The sequence below is a fragment of the Emys orbicularis genome, chromosome 16 (genome assembly GCF_028017835.1).
Source record: "Emys orbicularis isolate rEmyOrb1 chromosome 16, rEmyOrb1.hap1, whole genome shotgun sequence".
In the NCBI taxonomy this organism is placed as follows: domain Eukaryota; kingdom Metazoa; phylum Chordata; order Testudines; family Emydidae; genus Emys; species Emys orbicularis.
In genome coordinates this window covers 14,980,366-15,004,292 of record NC_088698.1, presented here as the reverse complement: position 1 = coordinate 15,004,292, position 23,927 = coordinate 14,980,366, and the positions used below count along the sequence as shown (strand labels likewise).

Sequence of the window (23,927 nt, the reverse complement as noted above, 5' to 3'; positions counted from 1 at the left end):
TGTCATCACTCCAAAAACAAAACTTCGTATAGAAGTTTCACTGCTAAATTTCTACCAGAATGCTATCCAAAAGGATAAAGGCAACTTCAGGAAATAGCACACAAGTGTAACTTTTTGTGGCGAGTTGACCTGTACTTCAGTGTAGCAAAATTCTGCATTCAAACTAGCCATTAGTAATGCTAATGTGTCTACTTTTTTTTTTCCAGAGGTGCATGCTCAAAAACAGATATTGATGTACTTTAATACATCAGCTTGTAAAGATGTGACATACAAACATAATCTATTTCTCTTTATTCAGTGGGCTTTGGTGTTCACTGAGGGCTAATCCTAATTTTAAAATAGGATATGTTAGGACTGCTGTCAAGACTTCCTATTCATAACAATGTATTAAAGTCCTAATATTAAATACCTCAAATCTCTGGCCATTCCCATTTGGGTCAATTATGTGCAATTGCAGACTTGATTTGCTGATACTTGCTCCTAGGCTACAATGAGACCAATGTACTTCACCATCTCTCAGGAGCCAAATGAGCCTACTGTGCTATCTTGCCTCTTATTTAATGTAGTAATTGTTTAATCCATGCTTTATCTTGTCTCTCCAGATTTACTTCAGGTGGCAGGTAAAAGTGAACTGCAAAGGCTAAACTCTTCTGTACAAATCCAAAAAAGGAATTGCTTATTAACTGCAACTTGTACAGTATTCACCACTGGAGGCACTTGCCGCCGCCGCCATCACCACAAGATCTTAGAAAACTGAACTGCAAATTTGTGAGGTTATTCTGACAGAGGAGCTGACAAATAGTATAAACAAAGGGGGTAAAGGGTTTCTATGTGGGGGACAGTTCAGCAGGTTAACGATACTGTATAATCCCTGTGTAAACACATATTCCAGTACAATAATTATTTTTTAGTGTAGTTTAAACCCAAACCCTTTTTGTACTGAAATAAGGGCCTTTACAGAGATTATCCCAATTATATTGGCTTAAATTCACACCTTTTTAGGTTAGACTTTTTTCCCCTGTGAAGACAAGACCTGAGAATAGAAATGTAGAACAGAATGGTAGTTTTGATAGCTCTCTGAACTGTAGGTCCTTGCTGGCTTCTCTACCAAACTTATCCGGCTCTGAAGGCGGCAACATTAAAATGCTAGTGTTCTAAAAATAACTATTTATACTCTGCATATTGCATACAAATTTTAATTGTTCAGTTGACATTGTGGACAGCGCATAGGGTCAGTTATGACAGGTAGCTTTTGGTGAGTTAGCTGTTCTTCCCATGGGATATAATTTAGCTAGCTAGAGAACAATATGTGGTGGTCAGGGGGGCGGGGGGAGGAGATATGCTAGTGAAGAGTCCTAACAGAACATTGTCTCTGCTCTAAACTTTTTGTATCAGCTCTTAGTTACAGTAGAACCTCAGGAATGGAGGTTTAACACTGAACAAAAGATTCTGTTTGTTCTTTCAAAAGTTGATGATTGAAAATTTACATAGTAACATTTCAAAGCTTTATTATAAAGAAGAAAAATGCTGCTTATAACCACTTTAATTTAAACGAAACAAGCACCAAGTTTCCTTACCTTGTCCAATTTTTTAAGCTTTCCCTTTTTTAGTATTTTGTTTAACACCGTATTGTGCTTACTTTTTTTTTCTCTGCTGTCTGATTGCATATTTCCAGTACCAAATGAGGGGTGTGGTTGACCAGTCAGTTTGTAACTGATGTTCTACTGTAGTAATGCAGGTGTTGGAAAGATGCAGCTGCCCCATTAGCCTCATACATCACACTGGATGAAGGAGGAAAAGGCTGTAGAAGTACCAAGGTCATACTCTAGAAAATACTTTGAAAGCTGTCTAGCATACCTAAAGAAACAGCTTTTCACTCTGCCTTGGATAATGGAAGATTACTTCCATAGTTCTTCTTATGGGTGGGTTGGGGACATGAGGATTACGTTCCTAAATGTAATCCTTGGAGAAGAACGGTTTAGACTCCCTTGGGCAGCTAAAGCAAGATAAAATATATGGAAGGGCATTCAAATGAGAACCTTTGGGAAAAGTTCTGGCTTAGACAACTTTATTTATGTTGTGCTTGAAATGATAGACTGACCATCAGGGTGACTACAAGGCTCTTTAGCATTAAGAAGGTTTGCCAAAGTTTTGATTTCCTGGGGATTTTAACTGTCTTGATCAATTGGGGGGGGGGGGGGGGGCGGGGGGGGCGGCAGAAGGTGAAACAAACTTCTGAAAACTGTTTCTAGAGTTGGGTGCAGAATAACTTGACTTTATAGCTCAACTAAACAATGCTTTATAGAATGGGAAAGTTGAGTTGGACAGTCCCAAGCAACCTAATAGCAGAGAGTGAGCATCAGTTAATCTGACCATGAAACTACACCTCTACCCCGATATAACACTGTTCTCGGGAGCCAAAAAATCTTACTGCGTTATAGGAGACAACGCGTTATATCCAACTTGCTTTGATCCACCGGAGCGCGCAGCCCTGCCCCCCCCCTCCCCTCGCCCCAGAGCGCTGCTTTACCGCGTTATATCCGAATTCGTATTATATTGGGGTAGAGGTGTATTGAAATAATGGGACACCTGCACATGGAACAGGGGAGAACACGCCTCTGAGTTTCAAATGAAAAGTGATACTGGGGGGGCAAAACCTGGACGTCAGAAAGCTGACTTTGAAAAAGTAAGCAAAGTCTTCAGGAGTCTTTATCCTATATCTGAAACAATACTAATGAGTGACTGATAAGCTATATACATGACATCACTGAAGTCTAATCAGGGAGGAGGGTGACATGCTAAAGGAAAGAGTAATAAGTCAGGAGGGGCTCTTACCCTCTTTTAGAGTATAAGTGGGGTAAATAGCATTTTTTGTTCTACTTCTAATTGAATAGTATCTCAACAAGATTCTTGATAAGACTAAAATGAAAACTGGATTGCTAAAATACCTAGGAAGTAGAATATCCTGGGTAAAGAAGGGACAGATCTAGCAGTAGTTCACTGCTATCTCTACTGTAAAGGGGATGCAGGTCCCAAGAGACTGTTACTTATTGCTAGGTAGTAAGTATATAAAGCGTAGATATAAAATGGACAAAATACCAGATAAGGGCCTCCCAGCCTCTTTTGAGAAGAGTAAACATTTATATTTTTTAAGTTATAAAACCTCAAATTGGATTCCCAAGCTCTGTAAAATATTATCAATAACTTGGACTTGGGGGACTATATGTTGGTGAAATTTTAAGGAAGGTATACCATGATGACTCAGCATTGCAGGTTCCATGGGAGTCTGCAGGATAATCTCCTCATATCTAGAGGATAAAATATCTTATTGAAAGAGTGGGGAAGTGACTAATTGAACTCTGACACTGACACAAACGTCTTGAAGCTCACTTACTGGTGTATGTGGCTTAAGGGAGGGCTGTTGGGACACAAATGAGGTACAGGAGTATGCAGTATGGAAGGGAGAATACATAATTGGTGATACAATTACTGAGTAACAGTAGTTAAATCAGCATGTAAAGTGCTGCATTCTGTCAACACCATGGGAATGGTTCTTTACTGACTCAGAGGTATATGCAACGTATGTAAGCCTGCATAATTCTAGGTACTAAAAGTGACTCTTGAAGGTTATGCTGTTAATAGGAGGCATCTCATGAATATGCTCAAAGTGGCAGGGGAGGAGGGCAGCAGTGGGGAAATCACTTGTGAAGAATGGTATATAAGTGAACAGTAATTTCACAGGATACAAAGCAAATATCAAGAGACTGGGAAGAAGGGGATTATAGGGGACATGAAGTTCAGTGCTGGTTTACTGCTACAGTGAACATTATAGAAATGATAAATGAAGTCCAAGCAAAACAGGTTCCTCCCCCCCGCCCCCCTTCTTTTTAAAGTTGGCACCTGACTTGGCCTAAACCCTTCTGGTATGGCTAAATATGGAGGCTTGAGGTAAAATGCCCAAGAGAATATACACTTACTTCCAAATAAGCATGTGTGTCTTGGAGATTCTCTGTATGCACAAATAGTCAGTTTCATAATCTATATGATGGCTAAACTATAAATGAGGGAAGTGCTTAACTGGATATTTATGTAGAATGACAAATGATTCCTTCCTTCCCACTCCCTATACACTAGGGGAGCTCAGTCCCAAGTCAGAGCATGTGACTAGGAGCAGAACTCCTGAGTCCTAATCCCTGCCCTTGTGGCCACTTGTGGCCTTAGGCAAGCTATGTAACTTCACTGCTTATTAAAGGGTGGTAATACTTTACACTCCATGTACTTCAAACACCACTTCTTACAATAACCCTTTGAAGTATTATGTGAATTGGAAATATAAAATTCAGATAGTTAATGCTATAAATCTCTACTACAGGTAGCAAATGGCCTTGGCATATTACACTGGGGGCTGATTGTAAATGGCAATCTTATACTTGGCAAAGTATACTGACTGCATACACAGTTAGAACTCGTATCAAAACTCATAATTCAGAATCCTGAAATCTGACTTTAGCATACAATTTATGTATGCATTAAAGTCTCTACTTTTACAGCTCTTCACTTCCAAAACACTATAGTGAAGAGGCTGCCAGTGCTTAAACATGGCATGAACACCTTTTTGAATGAATGAATGACCCACAATGCACATGTTAGTTTGTTACCTGGGCATATTTAGATACTATGCTTTCATGTACAGCGTGGGATGTGGGAGGGTCCTCCCTTGAATTGCCACTAGTGCCATTCTGTCTCAATGACTTCCCAGATGTCTTCACACCTGTTTGCTTTCTGCTTTACATTTTCAGTCTTTTGAAGCAAACATGGGTCTGTCAGGACTAGCCCAGAATTACAGCAGTGCATTTCAGCATTGCATTAGTAACAATTTAATAATTGGGAGTACAGAAGTGATCCCTGAGGCATCTTTAGAGATCTCAGCTAAGAGTACTGGACCACCAACAACAAATGTAATATGTTATCTGTTACATACCTAATGTATGGTTTAGTGAGTGTCTCACTTCAGTTGTAGCCAGCTCTGATCAACCAGATCAAAACATATTTAATAGCGTATACATGACATCAACAATATGACCTGTTCATTGCCTTGGTGACTTTAGTCTCCCCTTTAAAAGCACTGCTGGAATGGATTGGAATAATGTCAGTTGTGATATCCCTGGTGTTTTGGTTCTAGGGCAGTTTTTATTCACTTCTAGTACAATCAGAATGGGGTGTTAGTGTCAATCTCATTCAGTCGGAAAGGGAATCATATTAGTTTAATTGACGCTTTTAAGAGATTAGCAATAAGATTCAAAAACTCCATAAGTGAAGCTACTAGTTGAGACAGTGAGACTTGCAGTTTGCTATACTTAGAAGCATTTGGCTCTGTATCTGACTATTTATTTACATATTCATAAAAATTAGAATTTGCTTAAGGCTACCTCTCCCAAAAAGATGGGCTCTGAAGTAGAAAACGGTAGAAGGAATCAAATTCTAAACTAACCCTAAAGGGTTAAAATCTACAGGAGATGCTTCAAGTTTATAGTAACCAGTCATTAGACTGAGAACCATAAAAGGAATATTAAATATAGTATCGAAATGGCTCCTTTCCACCATGATTGATAAACATTAATTCTAGGTGGTGCTTTCTGCTCTGCTAGGACAACCACTGAAATTGGAATTTCTTTAACCAAGCCATCACTAGTTCTTGGCTCCCAGCCTCTAGGTTCAACTTTAAGTAGAAGATAAGATCTTCTGTGATCTCTAGATAGATAACCTAAGTTATGTACTTTACTTGAGTGATATGAGACTAAGTAGCATGGTGATGAATTTGTATGTAGTAATCAAGTAACTGACCAGAATGACTGCAGTTATTGCTTTTCTGGATTTGATTCTTTCCCCGGTGGAGGTTTTTATGGATGTTCTCAAACTAAACCACAGCTGGGCATAACTGAATTTCGGTGACCCAAACAGTTGTTACCTGTGTTTGGCAACTTAACTTCAGAGCCTGGCTATAAGCTTTTTAGTGCTAATACTTGCCTAAAAATGAATGGGAGGGGGGCAGCAGGAGTGAGCAGCTGTTCCTTTCTTCAGACTTAGGGTATGTCTACACTACCCGGCGGGCAGCGATTGATCCAGCGGGGGTCGATTTATCGTGTCTAGTCTAGACACGATAAATCGACACACACCACGTGCTCTCCTGTCGACTCTGCCTGCACCTCTCACGGTGGTGGAGTATAGGAGTCAACAGGGGAGCGGCAGTAGTCGACTCACCGCGGTGTCTTCACTGCGGTGGGTGGGTCTAAATATGTCAACTTCAGCTACGTTATTCATGTAGCTGAAGTTGCGTAACTTAGATCAGTTCCCCCCAAGTGTAAACCAGGCCTTAGACTGGGATTTTCCTGAAGCGCACATGTCTTGCCCCAGACACACAGTCTATTGATTGACAGTGATTCAGTCTTGCCCAGGTACAGTGCAGTTCCAAGTGCATTATTCAGTCTAGGTTGAAATAGAAGTGCTGAGGCTTCTAATTCCCTTAGATTATTCGGTGATAGGGGGAAATTTGAGTGATCTCTAACTCCAGTTGAAATGTCCCTTTGGCTCAAACCTGTTCTTGTACTACCTTGTATCTTTACCACTCTAAACTTCCACTTTAAATATTCAGTAATTTGTATTATCTCCTTTGCTTATTTAGAAAAGTCTCTCTCCAATTCTTAAGTTCTGTTGCTCTTCTCAGCACCTTCATATTTGTCATTCTGGTAACAAGGAGCGTAGTACCAAATATAGTATTCCAGGAAAAGACTCTAAAGCTACATGACAGCTCTCTGCTAGTAGGAACTTTAGTCTCCATACTAATATTACTTCCTTGATACAGGCCAGTCCCCAAAATCTAGTCAAGGATGGACCTTTTGTACACAAGATTATTGCACTACTAGCTCTGTTATCAAGTTGCTGGTAGAAGCTCTCCGTTAAATAGGCTGTATCCTTCTTTAATGCCTAGAGCTTATAGGTGAGACTGCATCATCTTAACTAGCATTTTATCCCAGTTTCTGAATCCTGAACTAAGACCAGGCAACTTGACACCCAGTCTAGCTGCTTCTGTTCTTTTGTTGTAGTTGCTCTGTTTTGGACTTTCATATTTTTAAAAAAATATGAATTCTGTACCTATCAGAGAATGAGACAAGGTAGGTAGAGATCTTTTATTGGGCCAACTTCTGTTGGTGGAATTACAAGCTTTTGAGCTAAACAGAGCTCTTCAGGTCTAGGGAAGGAAGCAGTGTGTCTGAGTATTGTATTGGAGAATGTCAGACATGGTACACTGACAATTATCTATTGCACAATCATAGTCCAATTAAAAATACTGAGCTATTACTACCAAATATCTGGTGCCTTGGTTCATATTATCCAATAGAACTGTTCATAAAACAACGTCTCTCTCAGGAAATTCCAACATCTCAATCTTTTTATCTCAAATTGGGATGGAAAAATCAAAATAGCAAAAACAGTGAAACAAATTTAGACTACTCATATTTCAAAAAATCCGTTTGATCAGTCTCTTCCCTGTGGAAGACTAACAAAAGCACACTTTCTAATGGGGATGCTCTTCAACCTGCTATATCCAGTGTTCTATTTGTTTAGTTTGTGCTTGCATTCAGATTCTTTGAGTAAGGACAAATGCCTCGCTTCCAGAGAAGATTATACAAGCCATCAACTTATTAAACAAGTACTTGTCAAAGCATAAACAACTTTCTCTTTTGTTTAGCTCCAAAACTTGGGAATTAACCCAGCGAACATTGGATTCAGCACCCTAACAATGGAATCTGATAAATTCATCTGCATCAGAGAGAAAGTAGGGGAACAAGCACAGGTCGTGATAATTGATATGAGTGATCCGACTACACCCATCAGACGTCCAATTTCTGCAGAAAGTGCCATCATGAATCCTGCTTCTAAAGTCATTGCTCTGAAAGGTGAGTTGATGCTGTTTTCAGTAATATCTAACACGCAACCAAACATATGGCAACATTCAGCCAAAAGGCAGTTCTGAGTCTGTAGTGAACCTTAGTTTTACACAGGACTTGAGTTTCTCATAAGTTTCTTGACTGTATGGTCTTGGTTATAGTATCCACTCTGTCTTGGATTTAAGAGGTTGAGCTAAGCTTGCGTACACAGAGTGGTAGTAAGCCAAACCCCTGTAGAAATGTATGACTGCATTCCATCCTGAAACTGGGAGGGCATTGGATATGGAGAGTCCATAAACTTTGGACTCTCATATTTAAACAAATTTGCTGAAAAGGTCTTTTCAAAGACCTAAGTGCCAAGACCAGCGTGCTGAGTGAACTTTGCAGAATATGTATAGAGAACACATCAGACTACTGTTGCAGGGTAACAGATGTGAAAATGAAGGCCACTGTACGGCTTTTTAAAATGTAATCTAAGTCTGATTGTGTATTAATGTCCTTAACCTCAAAATAGAAGATACTTAAAATGTATCTGGAAAGATGTTAATATTAAAATCACATAAGGACAGCCAGTAGCTTATTGTAAGCTGAAATACTTGTCTAAATAGACATTTTATACTTAAAAGTTGGCAGAAGTCAGACTTAAAGTGGAAATTGTCTCTGGTGCTAAAACTTTTGAATGCAGAATATATAATAAACACTTGGAAAAGGGGTTTTTGTGATTAACTTTAAGCTAGTTAAGTTGCTTTTGGCTTTCTGGGTACCACTTCATGAGCTACTGGAGCACCATGGAATAAAGATTTCCCAGCCTTTCAGAAAAGCAGAATAACTTGCAAGCTAGTTTAATCTTTGAAATAAATGCTTCACTCTGTTACTGACTGTGTACTTTTCTTCCTGCATTCTTGTCTTAAACAGATGGTGAGTTAACTTGTCCTGATATTTCATGTTTTAGTGGTACAAAATGGTCTAATCTCATAAAAAGTACTGAAATATTTACAAATAGCCATTTGCTATCCTTTTTACTTTACAGCTAATTGGGAATTTGAATCCTCAACTTAGTAACTGCAGAGGGAAGAAAACCTTCTCCCTTTATTGATGTGCCATTGACCATTTGGTTGCTTTGACTATTGACTGTACCAACTAAAGACAATATTAATATATGCAATTATAGTACAGTTGATAGACAAAAGTGAGTCGCAATACTTTTATGAGAGACCTTTGCTAGCATGACGTCTTGTGTGCCAGTCATTTCTGCCTAAGTGTGCTATTTAGTCTGAAAAGTCATGGTGATATTATCTAGGGGTCCAAGAAATCTGTCTAAAATCTAGTTTTGAAAACTGGAATAGGTTCTATCAGCCTAGACTTGAGGTCAAGGCTGTTTTTTAAAGCAAATAAACAGTCAATGTTTTGATTCCAACTCAAATTGTATTTCAGCTGTTGCATGCATTTCCTTCAGACTACTGTGAACAGCCTCCATGTATGAGAGGTGGGCGGAGGTGCTGAACAATACACTTAATCTCTTAATTGGTATTACCTTGAGGTTCGGTACCACATTGATTGGCATCCACTCTCCTTAATCATAGTCTTGGACCCCTGTAAAGCAACCTGTTGGCAAGGAAAGTGCATCCTGTGTACTAGTAAAACTTCATCCAGCACTTAAATGGAAAACTGTTAGCCTGCCCTGATCTGAAACTAACCTACTAACTATAAAATGGGTTTAGTGTCATCCAGCTTCTAACAATCTAGCTTTATTTTTACCAACATTAGACTTAGTCAAAAGCAATATTGTCCTGCTACTGCAGTGTGAATGAGCTAATGTAGTCTTCCCAGAGATGTCATTAGACAATGTGTGATGTCAGAGTACTAAATAAAAATGTTTGTCAAGCTCCCACAAACCTGTGGGGTGACACGGGGGATACAGTATCTCCAGAATGGATGTGGGTGAAAGGGGGGCGGGGGGCAAGGGGTGTTTAAAGACCAGGGATACTGTCACTTGCTTAGCTATCCTTGGACAATGGTACATAAATTATGGAATTACAACAATATGACTTTTTCATAAAAATCCAGTTTCCCAAAAATGTAGACTAGATCAGACTTTCTCTAGCATTTAATACTTGGCTCCCTGACTAAAGGGTGGAGCAAGCCAAACTTTCCCTGCTGATGGATTGTGAAGACCGCAGTCTAAGCTGTTACATACTGTACCTTTTTTATAAAAGTATGCACCATGACTGAGTTGCTCACTAATGCTCAAATTATGAGCAACAGAATGTACAATCTTCATCTCCAATGGGAAATGAAATATTTCTAAAATTAGCAACTGTTATGGGGTGTGGTATAAATGCATAAAAATTGCATTTCTGGATTGCATGTAGCATTCCCCTAGTGTTCTAAGTATGACACTTTTTTTTGTCTTTGTATCCATGTATTTCTTTCTCTTGCTATGTTCTGTACCACAAAAGCACAAAACAAGTGGGGAATGCAGTGTTTTCAGACCGCATTTCCATACATTAATCATGGGAATGTAAAAATGCAATTTCATGCTCTAGTCTTACAGAAACTTACATTCTTCCATCTCTAGTAGAGGAGAGAACTTTTTCCTATAAGTAGACTAAGGAAATTCAGACTTGCATTGACAGGGCAACTGAATGCTGGTGGGGGGTGTGTTTTTGTTTTTGTTTTTTGTTTTGTCACTTAATGTTTAAAACTTGAGTTTGGGCCTAATCCTTTTGAGGATACCATCCGTTGCAAGTCTTAGACAAGTAAGCTAATGGGATATTGGGGTAGAAGAGCAAAAATCTTGTGACACTTGCCTCTACCCTAACTCCTTATAGCAGAACATTAACCATTCCAATAAATGTTACTTGGATAATAGATGGAAACTATAACACCACACTACAGCCTGCCCCTTAATGCAGTGCTGGATATAAGAAGAGAAGGCTCTCCTAAACAAGTCTGTTACCCGGTGATTAGGGTCTGTAAAATTCAGACCTAGAGTATAGTTTTCTTTCATTTTAAGGTATCATGATTGCCACTGCTCATTTTGTCCATTAGATCAGGGATCATTTAGCTGAGTATTCTGCACTTCTGCACTTCTAAAACAAGTACTGTTTCAAATGTTAGAGCACAGTAGTTAGAATTGCTTCTAGACATAAACATTAAATATTCATTTTAGGCATAGCTGATCCAGATCCTCCATTCTGAAATAGTGATGCCAGGATGACTTGAGCTGGAAACTTAAAAGCCCAGAAGACAGTCTGGGTGTCCTTCCTTTATATACATGATACATAAAGACTCTATGATCAAAATTAGCTTGCCTTAATCCTGCTAATATCTTCATTTGAGGATATAGCAATTCATAAATCTCTGTAGCCCTCCTAAATGTGAAACTAAAGTTTCCAGAGGAGGCTGGTGAGAGTAGGATGCTTTCATAATCACTTAGCAGCTTCTGCTAGAGGAGGTCTCTAACATACATATACAGAAGATAATGTAGCAGTGTTCTGCTTCTTGAAGTCTCTGTAATCATATGGCTTCTGATACCTTCAGTGATATAGTGACTTAAGCTAACTCCGTCTTAGTGTCATGTGTAGGGCTTTTAGTATGTAGCTATGCAGAAGACTTTGAAACAAATCTTCAAGCTTTGTAGTGTAAAGTTAGGGCAAGTCTTTCTGGGTAATGCCTTGTTTGAAAGAAGATTGTCAAATACCTTCCCTTATAGATGGTTAGGGGTGCTTTGTCAATTTATAAGCTGCCATTTGGGTAATGTGTGTTCTGGAATCTTCTGTTGAGTATCTGCTTCATTAAAGGGAAACCCACTTTACCCTTTTTGGGAAAAATAACTAACTCAACCAATTATTAGGACTATCCAGGAACTAGCAGTTATAGTTTATCTGGTATTCTGTTCCCGAGAGACCCACACTCCTGCAATAGTCATATCTTAGACAATGCTGTCTTGGCTGCAGTTTACGCTTTTCCCACCCCACATATAAAAGGAAAATCTCTATCTAAATTACTGTTTGTTTGCTGCCTACTAGCTAATATCATAGTTAAATATTACTAACCTCTTATTGGAATGGGAATCTGCTTGCAGCTCCATAATCATATCTAACCACTGCAAGTCAGGCTAGGCCATTAGGAATTAAAACAATGTGAAATTAATTCTCATCTGGCTTCTCTTGGATGAAAGGAATGAAGTTAAAACTAAGCTTACAGGGCTTCTGCATGGAAGGTAGCAAGGCATTTTCATAAAAATCTAAGCCCCTCCCCCTCTATTTAGCATGGTAGATTCATCCCTGGAAATCTTGTCCCCTAAACTGGCAGTGGCTTTTTTGTTCTTGCTTGGTGGAAGCTAAAATATTTGCACTCTAAACTGCTAATTGCAGCCCATCCAACTATTGTGCTTTCTAAGGCCTGGTCTGCACTGTGGGGGATCAATCTAAGTTACACAACTTCAGCTACGTGAATAACGTAGCTGAAGTTGACGTACTTAGATCTACTTACCACAATGTCTTCACTGTGGTAGGTCGACCGCTGATGCTCCCCTGTCGACTTCACCTATGCTTCTCACTCAAGTGGAGTACTGGAGTTGACGGGAGAAGTGCTCGGCGGTCAATTTATCGCATCTTCACTAGACATGATAAATCAACCCCTGGAGTGATCAGTCGCTCCCGAGGTATGAGTAGACATGCCCTTACAAACCGATACTTTTACAGATCCAGCTTTGCTCCATAAACAAGGGAAGATGTAAGTGACTACGGAACCTGTAACTTTTCCTTTAAAGTGGGAATATGGGCAGACACTAGTGTAGTATACAAGTTGAAGGAACTGGGTATATTTAATTAGACCATTTAAATGGCACATGGAGAGCCTGCCTCGCTTGTCTTAAAGTAAGATTCCTTTGAAGCAGATGTTAGGTTCTGACACTACTGTAAACTTTGAACTTTCCAAATGTGAGCTAATAAATACCAAAATAGGCAGAGGCATGCTGATTGGAATGCTGTACATACTTTCACTAGAGATTATGAAGTATGACCTATATCTTTGATCTCTATCTTCACTATTGAACCACTTATCAAGATAGTCAGCTTGATATGCCAGTGCTACTTGCTCACTAATTATTATACCACACTCAAAAGGAAATATGCACACACAAAGGGGTGTAACTTCGTATCTGTGTAGCTGTAGGCACTTGACTATAGTTTAATCTTGATGAGGCAGTTACTTGTGACTTGGAGTAAAGTGTTATCTGATCAGCCCAGTCTTACTTCATAAGTCAGGACTTGTCTGTCTCCACTGACTCACTTCTCTAGGACCCAGTAAAGAGGAAACTTATATTTAAAACATGTTGCCATAAAGTGTTCATTGCCTGTGCAGAAATTAATGTTAAATCTGTGTGGTGCAGCATCTGTTACAAGATCATTGAAATGGCCTAAGCTGTAGCTGAAGTCATTCTGTTAGTTAAGTTGCCATAGTTTTGCCCTATCTTTATTCTGCTCATCTTTATTGGAATGTTTAAACTGGAAAACTAGCTTATTGCAGCTAAACATTCTAAACGTGCCTCCCAATACATGCAAATTATAGGGCTGAGTATAATTTAATGTCCAGAGGTCTGTGATTCTTTTGTATCTCCCACACCAGCAGGGAAGACACTTCAGATCTTTAACATTGAGATGAAAAGTAAAATGAAAGCCCATACTATGGCAGAGGAAGTGATCTTCTGGAAATGGATATCGGTAAACACAGTTGCCTTGGTGACAGAGACAGCAGTCTTTCATTGGAGCATGGAGGGAGAATCTCAGCCCCAAAAGATGTTTGACAGGCATGCTAGTCTTGCAGGCTGCCAAATCATCAACTACAGGACAGATGAACACCAAAAATGGCTACTCCTAATAGGAATTTCAGCCCAGGTAAGGGACTCTTCAGAATAGTATACAGGAAAAGTGCATTATGAATGCAGGTATAAATCTGAGAACTGTGCAGGAAAATAGGTCAAAATTGGAACAAGCACGTGTTTTCATTTCATACTGACTGTAGTTCCTTCTGTTTAACAAAACTTAACCCTTATTTCAAGAGTGTTCTGCAGTAGGTGGGAGACCTTTTTCCATAAGAATGTTTTCCAGCCTTTCCTTTCAGAAGGATGTACAGCAAAGTAAAAAATTTTGTTTTTGCTTCTCTGTTCTGAAAGTGTTAGTGGTTCAATTCCTATGCTCTTGATGCATATGCAACTCTTAAGTACTTAGAACAAAAGTTTAAGCTGACTTCTTCTCCCTCTTCCCCTCTCTCCCCCGCCCATATCCTTAGCAAAATCGTGTGGTTGGTGCAATGCAGTTGTACTCAGTTGATAGGAAGGTTTCCCAACCTATAGAGGGTCATGCAGCAGCCTTTGCAGAATTCAAAATTGAAGGAAACTCCAAGCCTTCCACGCTCTTCTGTTTCGCTGTACGGAGCCCTGCAGGAGGCAAGGTAAAATTTATAAACCATACTGACTACTTTCAAGCTAATGTAAATTATCAGTAACCTTAAATCTTTCAGTTACCACTAGAAGCTTTACAAATTAAGACCAGTTGTTAAATACTTCTAATTGTGTTAATTTAATGCAATTGACTTCAGTAAGGTTGCACTGATTAAATTAAACAAAGTTGACCCCTTGTTTTTGAGGAATGGTGGCTGTAAAAAAGTGGGTGCTGTTTGTTCAGTCAAGGCTTTGTTTTACTGTGAAGTAATCTTCTGCCTTTTTTAAGGAACTTCATAAAATTAATGTAAATAAATATTGAAGGCAGTGAAATACCTGAGTCTAAAGGTGCCTTGACTCTCAATCTGAATAAAGCTCTCACATCTTGTAGCATGGTTCTCAGCTGAACAAGCTCACTCTGCCTCTTGTAGGCCTTAAATTGATGGCAATTGTAATATAGCAGCCTTGTTGAAAAGTTAAAGCCTAACTGAGTCTCAAGTATTGACTCTGAAGAAGTTAAATTCTTGTGCCTTCAATTTTAAAAGTTGATGGAGTTCTGATCAAATGTTCTAAAAGATCACAAAATACAATGTGCCACACTTGCTAAGCTGCCCTGTAGTGTGGAGAATAACTACTTGAGTTTAATGGGCTGAATAATATTTCAATAGCTTCTTACAAGATGCAACATCCCTGGAAAGACCCAAAAAAATTGCGTTTGGACTAAAATCTTGACAACTTGTCCATGGCAAACCTTTTGCTCTTATATTGAACTGTTCAAGGTTGAGTACATCTGAAACTGCCTAATCCAAGAGATGGCAGCGATGGTGTCTTAGAACAAGGCTGGCACTTTTTTTAATGTGTCTGGGCAGTGCTTTATGACTAATGATTTGGAAAGTGAGAAATGGTTTTATCAAAAGCACAGAGGTTCTCTCCCGCTTTAAGAGTTTTTATTAAAACAAGCATCTTGGACAACTCTTAAGTTCTAGAATCATGAATATTGGCTGAAAAGCTTCATGGGTAAGTTTGCATAAAAGGTATTGAAATAGCTAATTGCCTGTTTAGGAAGCATTTGTTGGGTAGAGGATCAACTTGTTTCTTAGCAGGATTTTGCTTACAAACTTTGTCTTGGTGACATGCAATTCCTTCTTCCCAGCTGCATATAATAGAAGTAGGTCAACCTGCTACTGGAAACCAGCCCTTTGTAAAGAAAGCTGTTGATGTGTTTTTCCCTCCTGAGGCTCAGACAGACTTCCCTGTGGCAATGCAGGTAAGGTATACAAGAGTGCACACTAAACCCGTGTAAAGCTGCTCATGAACTGGCCAACATAGGCATGTATAATAGCATTCCACATACTCTGTGGTGGAGGATATGTGGATGTAATATGTATATGGCACATCTCTGAATAGAATCCTAGAATAAGTGACCTCTGTTCTTATTCCTTGTCCAAGAAGGTGCATTCACTTCAGGCCATGTTTTCAGTGGTGATATCTACTTTTTTGATGTAGACTTGCACATAGAGACAGCTGAGTAAAAAAATACCAACACTTTTCATGGGGAATTCAAAGTTTGGGGCATTTGAAAGCCAAAACAGTCTCCTAAAAACAAGAGAATTTGGACCAAAATGAGAACTGACTTTGACCAAACACTCCTGATAAAGATTGTTTGGCTAAAATTTCAAAGTCTGTGGAAAATCTAATTCTCCATTTTATGAACTGAGTCCTTTAGGAATCATAAACCTCACTTTAAATAGTATCAGTCAGAGCCTTCCCTGTAAAGAGTGTGACTTCACCATTGCTTCGTAGATGTTGCTGTCAAATCAGCCATGGATTTTATTCTTCCATAACACAACCAATGCTGGAAGCATAGCTCACTCTAAAGGTAGAGATCCAAAGTGTAGCACGGGGAAGACCACACCACATAGGTGATACTTCTCAAATTTAGTACTCCAAAACTGCTTCCAACCCACTTCTGTAAAAATTGAACTAGCAATTAAAAGCACCTCACTGGATACAAAAACTCAAGTTGCTGTTACACATGAGCATTCTATTTCAGAAATTCTCCTACCTGTCCAAATACAAATATACTATTAAAGTCTGCTGAAATGAGCTGTAGTTTTGTGATTTGGGGATAGAGCTGGGAATAAGAACTGCAGAAGCCTAATTCTGGCTCTGACAGACTTTCTCCTTGATCACATCATGTCTCCCCATCATGATTTGAGAACTTGCATAAGGGGAGTCAGTCATCTTTTGACCAGATTTGCAAAGTATAGTGGGAAAACTACATATGTTCAGAGGCAAAAGTGCTAAAATAACATCTTTGGCTGTCATGGATGTGAAATTGCTAGCTAGCATAGTAGTCCAATTTTAGCAGAAGATACTTGTTTAATTTCAGATGACTAGCTATAGTGAGCAATTTTGACTCTGATCTTGGGTAACAATAGACAGCTGCCTCTTGACCTAATAGTATCAGTGGAGTAAAAAATTTCACAAGCAGTTGTATACTGGTGACTACTTCCAGTTGAGGCTTTCAGTCATAAAGCCATCTCTCAACACCACTGCTTAACATGTCTCAGTTGAATTAATGTCTCAAAGTGAGACTTGCATAATTTTACAACTACATTTGACATTTTTAGGTTAGTTGACTGACTTCTCTAGCTATTCCAATCTGGCTGGCCTTCCTAGAAAAGAACAACGGGATTGTAGCACTAGTTTCCATGTTAACTGAAGCTCTTAATGCAGATATTCTAGCTTGTATAATCAACATCCTAGCTTAGCCATGCATGGGATATCTTAACTTCTACCCTGGAGACTGATGTCTTGTCTTCTACCTGCCACTAGTATGGAATTGCAGCTCTGTAAGTGACCAACAGGATTGTTACATTCCTTCCTTGCAACCTGAGAGCTTACAGCTGCATCTTCACCTTTTGCCAACTAAACCATGTAGTGAGAATATTCTCCTGCTACACAGCACTGCCTTAAGTTTCTAGTAGCTTGTATTTTGACATTTCACTTAAACTATATTCAAATGTTCCTAATTGTCTTTCCCTTTTGGCAGATTGGAACTAAGCATGGCGTTATCTACCTGATTACAAAGTATGGATACATTCACATGTATGACTTGGAATCTGGAGTGTGTATTTACATGAACCGTATTAGTGCTGACACAATCTTTGTAACTGCTCCTCATGAACCTTCCTCTGGCATTATTGGTGTGAATAAAAAAGGACAGGTAAATTGAGTCCTGTCTGCTCTTGAGCCTCTAACGGAGCATAGGAATACCCTAGTGACTTTTGCGCAGGACAGCTAAAGGCATAGTCAGTACCATTATCTAATCAAGATTACCATACTACTTTAGATAACAAGATCTCAGACCTTTGGTTTACACTGCCACAACTGTACAGGAAAAAGTGTGCAGTAATATTTTGTAGTGTAAGGAGGAACACACAGGAGAACATTCTGTTCCCACAACTCCTTACTGAACTTGGGCGAACTGCTCTCCCAGTTTTGAGCAAAATTGTTTTACAAGGCAACTATAGTGCATATGGCAGGCAGCTCAAGGTTGTCATGGTTTGTTCATTGTTTATTTAGTGAATGCAATGCCTGGCTTCCCTGTATCTGGCCACTTATTTTCTTGCAGTGGTTTGACAATAACTTCTCAGCCTTCCTCTCCTTTTAGTCTGATGGGAAATGGCAAGGAAACGTGCTGTGACTTGACTGTATTTAGACCATGTAGAAAATTGTTACCACAATCCAAGACACTCAGCATGCCAACTTGCAACACTAGCATGTACTTGGAATGGAAAAGTTCCTTTTAATGTGCAAAAGGTGTGCCACTGAATAGCTGCTTAGAGAACATGCATCTCCAGACTTATGATGTAAAACTTCTCTTAATTAAATCTTAGTGGAAACCTAGCACCTGAAACGGTTTTAACACTTATTTGCCACTATAATGTTGCTGATTATTGGATATATTAAGGTATGCCAGCAATGCATACCTCAAAGTGAGCCATTAGGCACTCAGCAAACTTCAGATTAGCATTACATACTGCAGTGTGTAATACTAGAGGCCTCGGCCCAATTGTGATGGGCACTGTACAAACATAACAGATGGCCCTTTCCTCAAAGAGCTTATATAGCCTTAAAAGGCATACAAAACTTTAGAATAGTAGGAAGAAACAATGTGATGAAATGGCCCTCAGTTATAGGTTGCACTTTTAGACAATGGGTAGACTGACAAGCTGAGTTCTAAGACCCAAAACAACAGCAATAGAGGAACTATAGCTTTATCTACTTTATTGATGAGCTTCTTGGACTCTTAATTCCTTTGCTCTATTACTTTGAGCAGCTGTTTTCAGCAGGATGCTTCTGTTAAGGCTTTTTTTATCCTTTCCAGGTGCTTTCAGTTTGTGTTGAAGAAGATAACATTGTGAACTATGCTACTAACGTTCTCCAGAATCCAGACCTGGGTCTGCGTATGGCTATCCGCAGTAACCTGGCTGGGGCCGAGGAACTATTTGCCAGAAAGTTCAATACACTCTTTGCACAAGGAAGCTATGCAGAAGCTGCTAAAGTGGCAGCATCTGCACCAAAGGTGAGTGCTTTCAAAGATGAAGACTAAGGATTTAAGGTGATGCTTATTCTAACATCCTAAATACACAACTAACTCTGCCACTTGGCAGTTACTGCACTTTCAGTCAAATGTGTCTTTATCTTAACCAAATTATCATCTTTGAGTTAAACTTGATGTACAAAGAGTAAACTGGTAAAGATATGTTTCTGGTTGAAGAATCTAGCTTGTTGTGGACCCTACAGAAGAGGAATAGCTTTTCACTAACAGCTACATTCTAGGTTGGGCATAGTATACAGAGAAGAGCACAATCAAAAGCTGCCCTTGTTGTTGGATCAAAGAACTGACTACAAATTAAAAATACCCAACACATCGGCATGTTTTGAGTTGGCTACTAAGCAAATAGTTCAGGTACAGGAAAAAGGCAAGGATTATTCAAATGGATGTAACTGAAACCTTTTTTTTTTTTTTTTTTTTTAAATCTTGGGTCTCTTCCCCTTCCCGGTATCTTTCAGGGAATCCTGCGTACCAGTGATACTATCAGGAAGTTCCAGAGTGTACCAGCCCAGCCTGGGCAGGCCTCTCCCTTGCTGCAGTACTTTGGTATCTTGCTTGATCAAGGACAACTTAACAAATTTGAATCTTTAGAACTCTGCCGTCCTGTCCTGCAACAAGGGCGCAAGCAGCTCCTGGAGAAATGGCTGAAGGAAGATAAGGTAGGCAAATGTTTTGGTTAAACTTAATGCTGCAGTGTGTGTCTTGTAGCAGTCTACTGGCACATGTTTATGTACTTAGTGGAGATGAACCAACTATCTGTCTCTTCTGTTCTGCCTGATCATCAAATGCTACTTCTGCTTTCAGCTGGAGTGCTCTGAGGAACTAGGAGACCTGGTGAAGACAGCTGATCCGACCCTTGCACTCAGTGTTTACCTTCGTGCTAATGTGCCAAACAAAGTCATTCAGTGCTTTGCAGAAACTGGTCAATTCCAGAAAATAGTGCTCTATGCCAAAAAGGTAAATGTTTTTGTTAAAGGTGTAAGATTGTGTAATACCTCTCTACTGCTAGACTCCCAGTACACATCTGTGTGCAGTACTCTAAGCTGTACATACTCTGGGTATCTTCCATGAGATAAGACAAGGCCTTAAACATGCCAGAGTCTGTAAAGCTGATAATCAGTTGAGAGCTGCCTTGCTCAATTTGTCATGTCATGACACTCCTTTCTAAATGAACCATGATGCAGTTCTGTCCCGTGGCAGGACTAAGCATCAGCTTAGCTCACAAAGAATCTGAACTCCCAAAACTCTCAATTTTGGAACACTGGAGAACATGGTCTTAGACCAGCCATATAATGGAGACTGAACTTGATAGATAAGATCTGCAGTTTCATTTGTGTTGTCACAAATACAGTAACTTGTCCTTTGTCTCCCCACCTTAAACTTTGGACAGCAGTTGGTCTAAAGCATTCCCCACAAACTAGTCTTCAAGTGTAGAGACTGAGCATCTGTGTCTTCCCCAGCTGGAAACATAGGGCTAGTCTACACTGTTATAACTTAATTATCAGTGTATGTGGAAACTTTAAACTCACTATTTTCACAGCTTGGGATGGGATAGTCTTGTGTGAGTAGGTTGCATTGTGCTGGGAATAAATATGTCTGCAGCAGGTGTCACTGAACTACAGTATGAACTTGAGAGCAAAATCTTGTAAATTCCTAAGCATTTCCAGGGAGCTTTGACTGCTAAAATTGTGTAATTGTTCTAGGTTGGATATACGCCGGACTGGATCTTCTTGTTGAGAAGCGTGATGAGAGTCAGCCCAGAACAGGGACTACAGTTCTCTCAGATGTTGGTGCAGGATGAGGAGCCCCTGGCTAATATTAACCAGGTAAAAACTTGCAACTGGTAAGGACTTAGTTTAATGGACATGTAGTCCCAGCTGAAACTAATGGTGTTTGTAAAATAGTCCAATCCAGTGAACTTTGCTATACTCCTAGTATTTGAATTAGCTTGATTGGGCTGGCCTATGGCCATACAGTATTTCTAGTAATAGTTCCTGTAATCTGGCATGCTGTTAATCTGCTAACCCAACTACCAAACAATCTACAGCCAATTCTGAAGCTAGAGTTCTGCAGATCTTCTTGGCTTTCACAAGGAGAACAGCACCTCCTACATTGCAAGTTTGTTATGCTGACTGATGGAGACTGCCAAGCTTCAGAGTCAAGAAGGCTGCTGCTGTTAGCCCTAATTGTGGGGGAGAAGGGGGGGAAGACTTCCATTCAGTAGGTAAACTAGTCCCCAGAGACTGATCTAGATTATAACTTTTTGAGGTTTTTATTGTAAAAACAAATGGGCACTTGATATTGAAATCCTTTTTCTTTGGGGAAATAGTCTTCTTCTTATGAAGTAGAATACTATAACTTGTACATAAATCTATCAAACTTGCTTCACTTACCGGTTACCAAATACTTGTTTGACAATCAGCCAAAATGACCTCTGTCATCAAATTCAGACACTAAAAGTACAAGTCTGAACTCTCCCTGATACAGTGAATAAAAACATTTTAAGGGAAGTCAGTTTGAGAACACTCTCAAAAGGTAAAATGTAAGTAGAAACACTACTACTGTAGTACAATGCTGGAAGCTTTAACATAACTTAACCAGTTGGTTACATAGAGGTGCTGCATATGTTTTGAGATGGCTCCTTTTGAGGATCAGCTGCAATACTCCTGACTTGTACTCAAAATTGTATAAGAACTTACGTGGGTGAATGACTGATTTGATTACTGTCCGCTTCAGATCGTAGATGTATTCATGGAGAACAGTCTCATTCAGCAGTGCACTTCCTTCTTGTTGGATGCTTTGAAGAATAATCGCCCTGCTGAAGGACACCTTCAGACACGTCTGTTGGAAATGAATCTGATTCATGCACCACAGGTAAGATTCCTCAATCTAGTCTCCTTAAAATAAGTCTCCTTCATCCCTTCTTGAAAAAAACAAGCGCATTTTTAGAACTCCAGCCATTTAGAAAACAATGCTTTTGATGGTAGCAGTCTCCAGCTACAGGCATAGTTGAGACAAAGCATTACTGTGGAGAGTGAAAGGGTGGATGTGCAGATACCTATTGTAAGGGTGTTGTAAAGTGATATTTTAGAATAAACATCTGTAGAAGTGCAGTGTAACTGACTTTAATTGTTAGTCAATGTGGTCTGTTTCCCGGAAACTCTCCTTTTATGTAGTTTCCTTGCATGATAATGTTACAGCTTGATTGTGGATGGAAACTGGAAGCTTAAAGTTCAACAACAAATCGTATCCTCTTAGGTTGCAGATGCCATCCTTGGAAACCAGATGTTTACACTCTATGATCGTGCTCATATTGCCCAGTTATGTGAAAAGGCAGGCTTGCTACAGAGAGCATTGGAGCACTACACTGATCTTTATGATATAAAACGAGCTGTAGTTCATACTCACCTCTTAAACCCTGAGGTAAGACTAGTTTCAGCTGAATTTTACTTTGTGGGTTAAATGTAACTAAATTTCTCCTGCTGTCACTTACCTATCCATAAACTCAGGGCCGGCTCCAGGCACCAGCTTGGCAAGCAGGTGCTTGGGGCGGCTACTCCGGAGGGGGGCGGCATGTCCAGCTATTCGGCGGACGGTCCCTCACTCCTCGGAGCGAGCTTTTTTTTTTTTTTTTTTTTTTTTTTTTTTTTTTGCTGCTTGGGGCGGCCAAAACCCTGGAGCTGGCCCTGCATAAACTAATTCCCTTTTCAGTGGGAAAGCTTAAAGTAATACATTAAACATTGCAAGCACATGTAATGAAATCCCCTAGACCCATGGTTCTCAACCAGGGGTACATGTATCCCTGGAGATAGAGGTCTTCCACAGGGTACAGCAACTCCTCTAGATATTTGCCTAGTATTACAACAGGCTACACAAAAAGCAATAGCAATGTCAGTACAAACTAAAATTTCATACAGACAATGGCTTGTTTGTACTGCTCTGTATACTATACACTGAAATGTAAGTACAATATTTACATTCCAATTGACTTATTATAATATGGTAAAAATGAAAAAGTAAGCAATTTTTCAGTAATAGTGTGCTGTGACACTTCTATATTTTTTTGTCTGATTTTTTCGGGGGGGGTTAAGTAAGTAGCTTTTAAGTGAGGTGAAACTTGGAGTGTGCAAGACAAATCAGACTCCTGAAAGGGGCACAGTAGTCTGGAAAGGTTGGGAGCCACTGCCCTAGACGAGCTCAAATGAGTAGCTTCAGTGACTGGCCAGTAGGTGTTCAGCCATACATCTGTAATTAACTTGAGGGAAAACCTTAATCATTCAAACTCAGTCTACATTGCCAGTAGCCATTCTAAACCTGAAATCAATCTCTTGGCAGCAAAAATGCCTACCTGGTGAACTAATTCTTGCCCACAACAAAATCACATGGGTGTTCAAAACAGAGTATTTGACTTAATGAACTATATGAGGTCGTGTGTAGCAGAGTCCTTGTTGCTATCCTTAATTTTTAGGAGGGTTAAACAGATATCAGATAGCCCTATTGTCATTCCCAAATTCTTCCTGTTGCACATCTGGGACAAGTACATATGTTTCCACCTGCCAACCATGCAGAATGTAATTACTACTTCCCCTGCTGAACTTCAGCGAGGTGTATACAACTACTAAAACCATTTTAACTTTTGTTCTTAGTGGCTTGTAAACTTCTTTGGCTCTCTGTCAGTTGAGGACTCTGTGGAATGTCTGCGTGCTATGCTATCAGCCAACATCCGACAAAACCTACAGCTCTGTGTGCAAGTAGCTTCTAAATACCATGAGCAGCTTGGCACCCAGTCTCTCGTGGAGCTTTTTGAATCTTTTAAAAGTTATGAAGGTGAGGTGCCCTTATGTTCTGAGGGAGGTACTTGCTTTCAATCTGTTTTGAGATGGAAGGAGAGTTGACTGGCTTACTA

The 23,927-nt window shown here is 39.6% G+C and overlaps 1 protein-coding gene across 1 annotated transcript in view; it reads left to right on the top strand.

The window, feature by feature from the left end:
- The first annotated feature begins 2,629 nt into the window (after positions 1-2,629).
- Positions 2,630-23,927, top strand: part of LOC135890201 (clathrin heavy chain 2) — a 44,100-nt gene continuing 22,802 nt past the window's right edge. Inside the window, exons 1-14 of the mRNA XM_065417525.1 lie at positions 2,630-2,686; positions 7,751-7,958; positions 8,865-8,867; positions 13,584-13,852; positions 14,247-14,408; positions 15,551-15,664; positions 17,453-17,626; positions 18,791-18,988; positions 19,480-19,680; positions 19,826-19,978; positions 20,725-20,847; positions 21,758-21,895; positions 22,280-22,444; positions 23,668-23,848. Coding sequence (XP_065273597.1) covers positions 2,630-2,686; positions 7,751-7,958; positions 8,865-8,867; positions 13,584-13,852; positions 14,247-14,408; positions 15,551-15,664; positions 17,453-17,626; positions 18,791-18,988; positions 19,480-19,680; positions 19,826-19,978; positions 20,725-20,847; positions 21,758-21,895; positions 22,280-22,444; positions 23,668-23,848 — 2,146 coding nt within the window. The remainder of the gene's footprint in view (positions 2,687-7,750; positions 7,959-8,864; positions 8,868-13,583; positions 13,853-14,246; positions 14,409-15,550; positions 15,665-17,452; positions 17,627-18,790; positions 18,989-19,479; positions 19,681-19,825; positions 19,979-20,724; positions 20,848-21,757; positions 21,896-22,279; positions 22,445-23,667; positions 23,849-23,927) is intronic.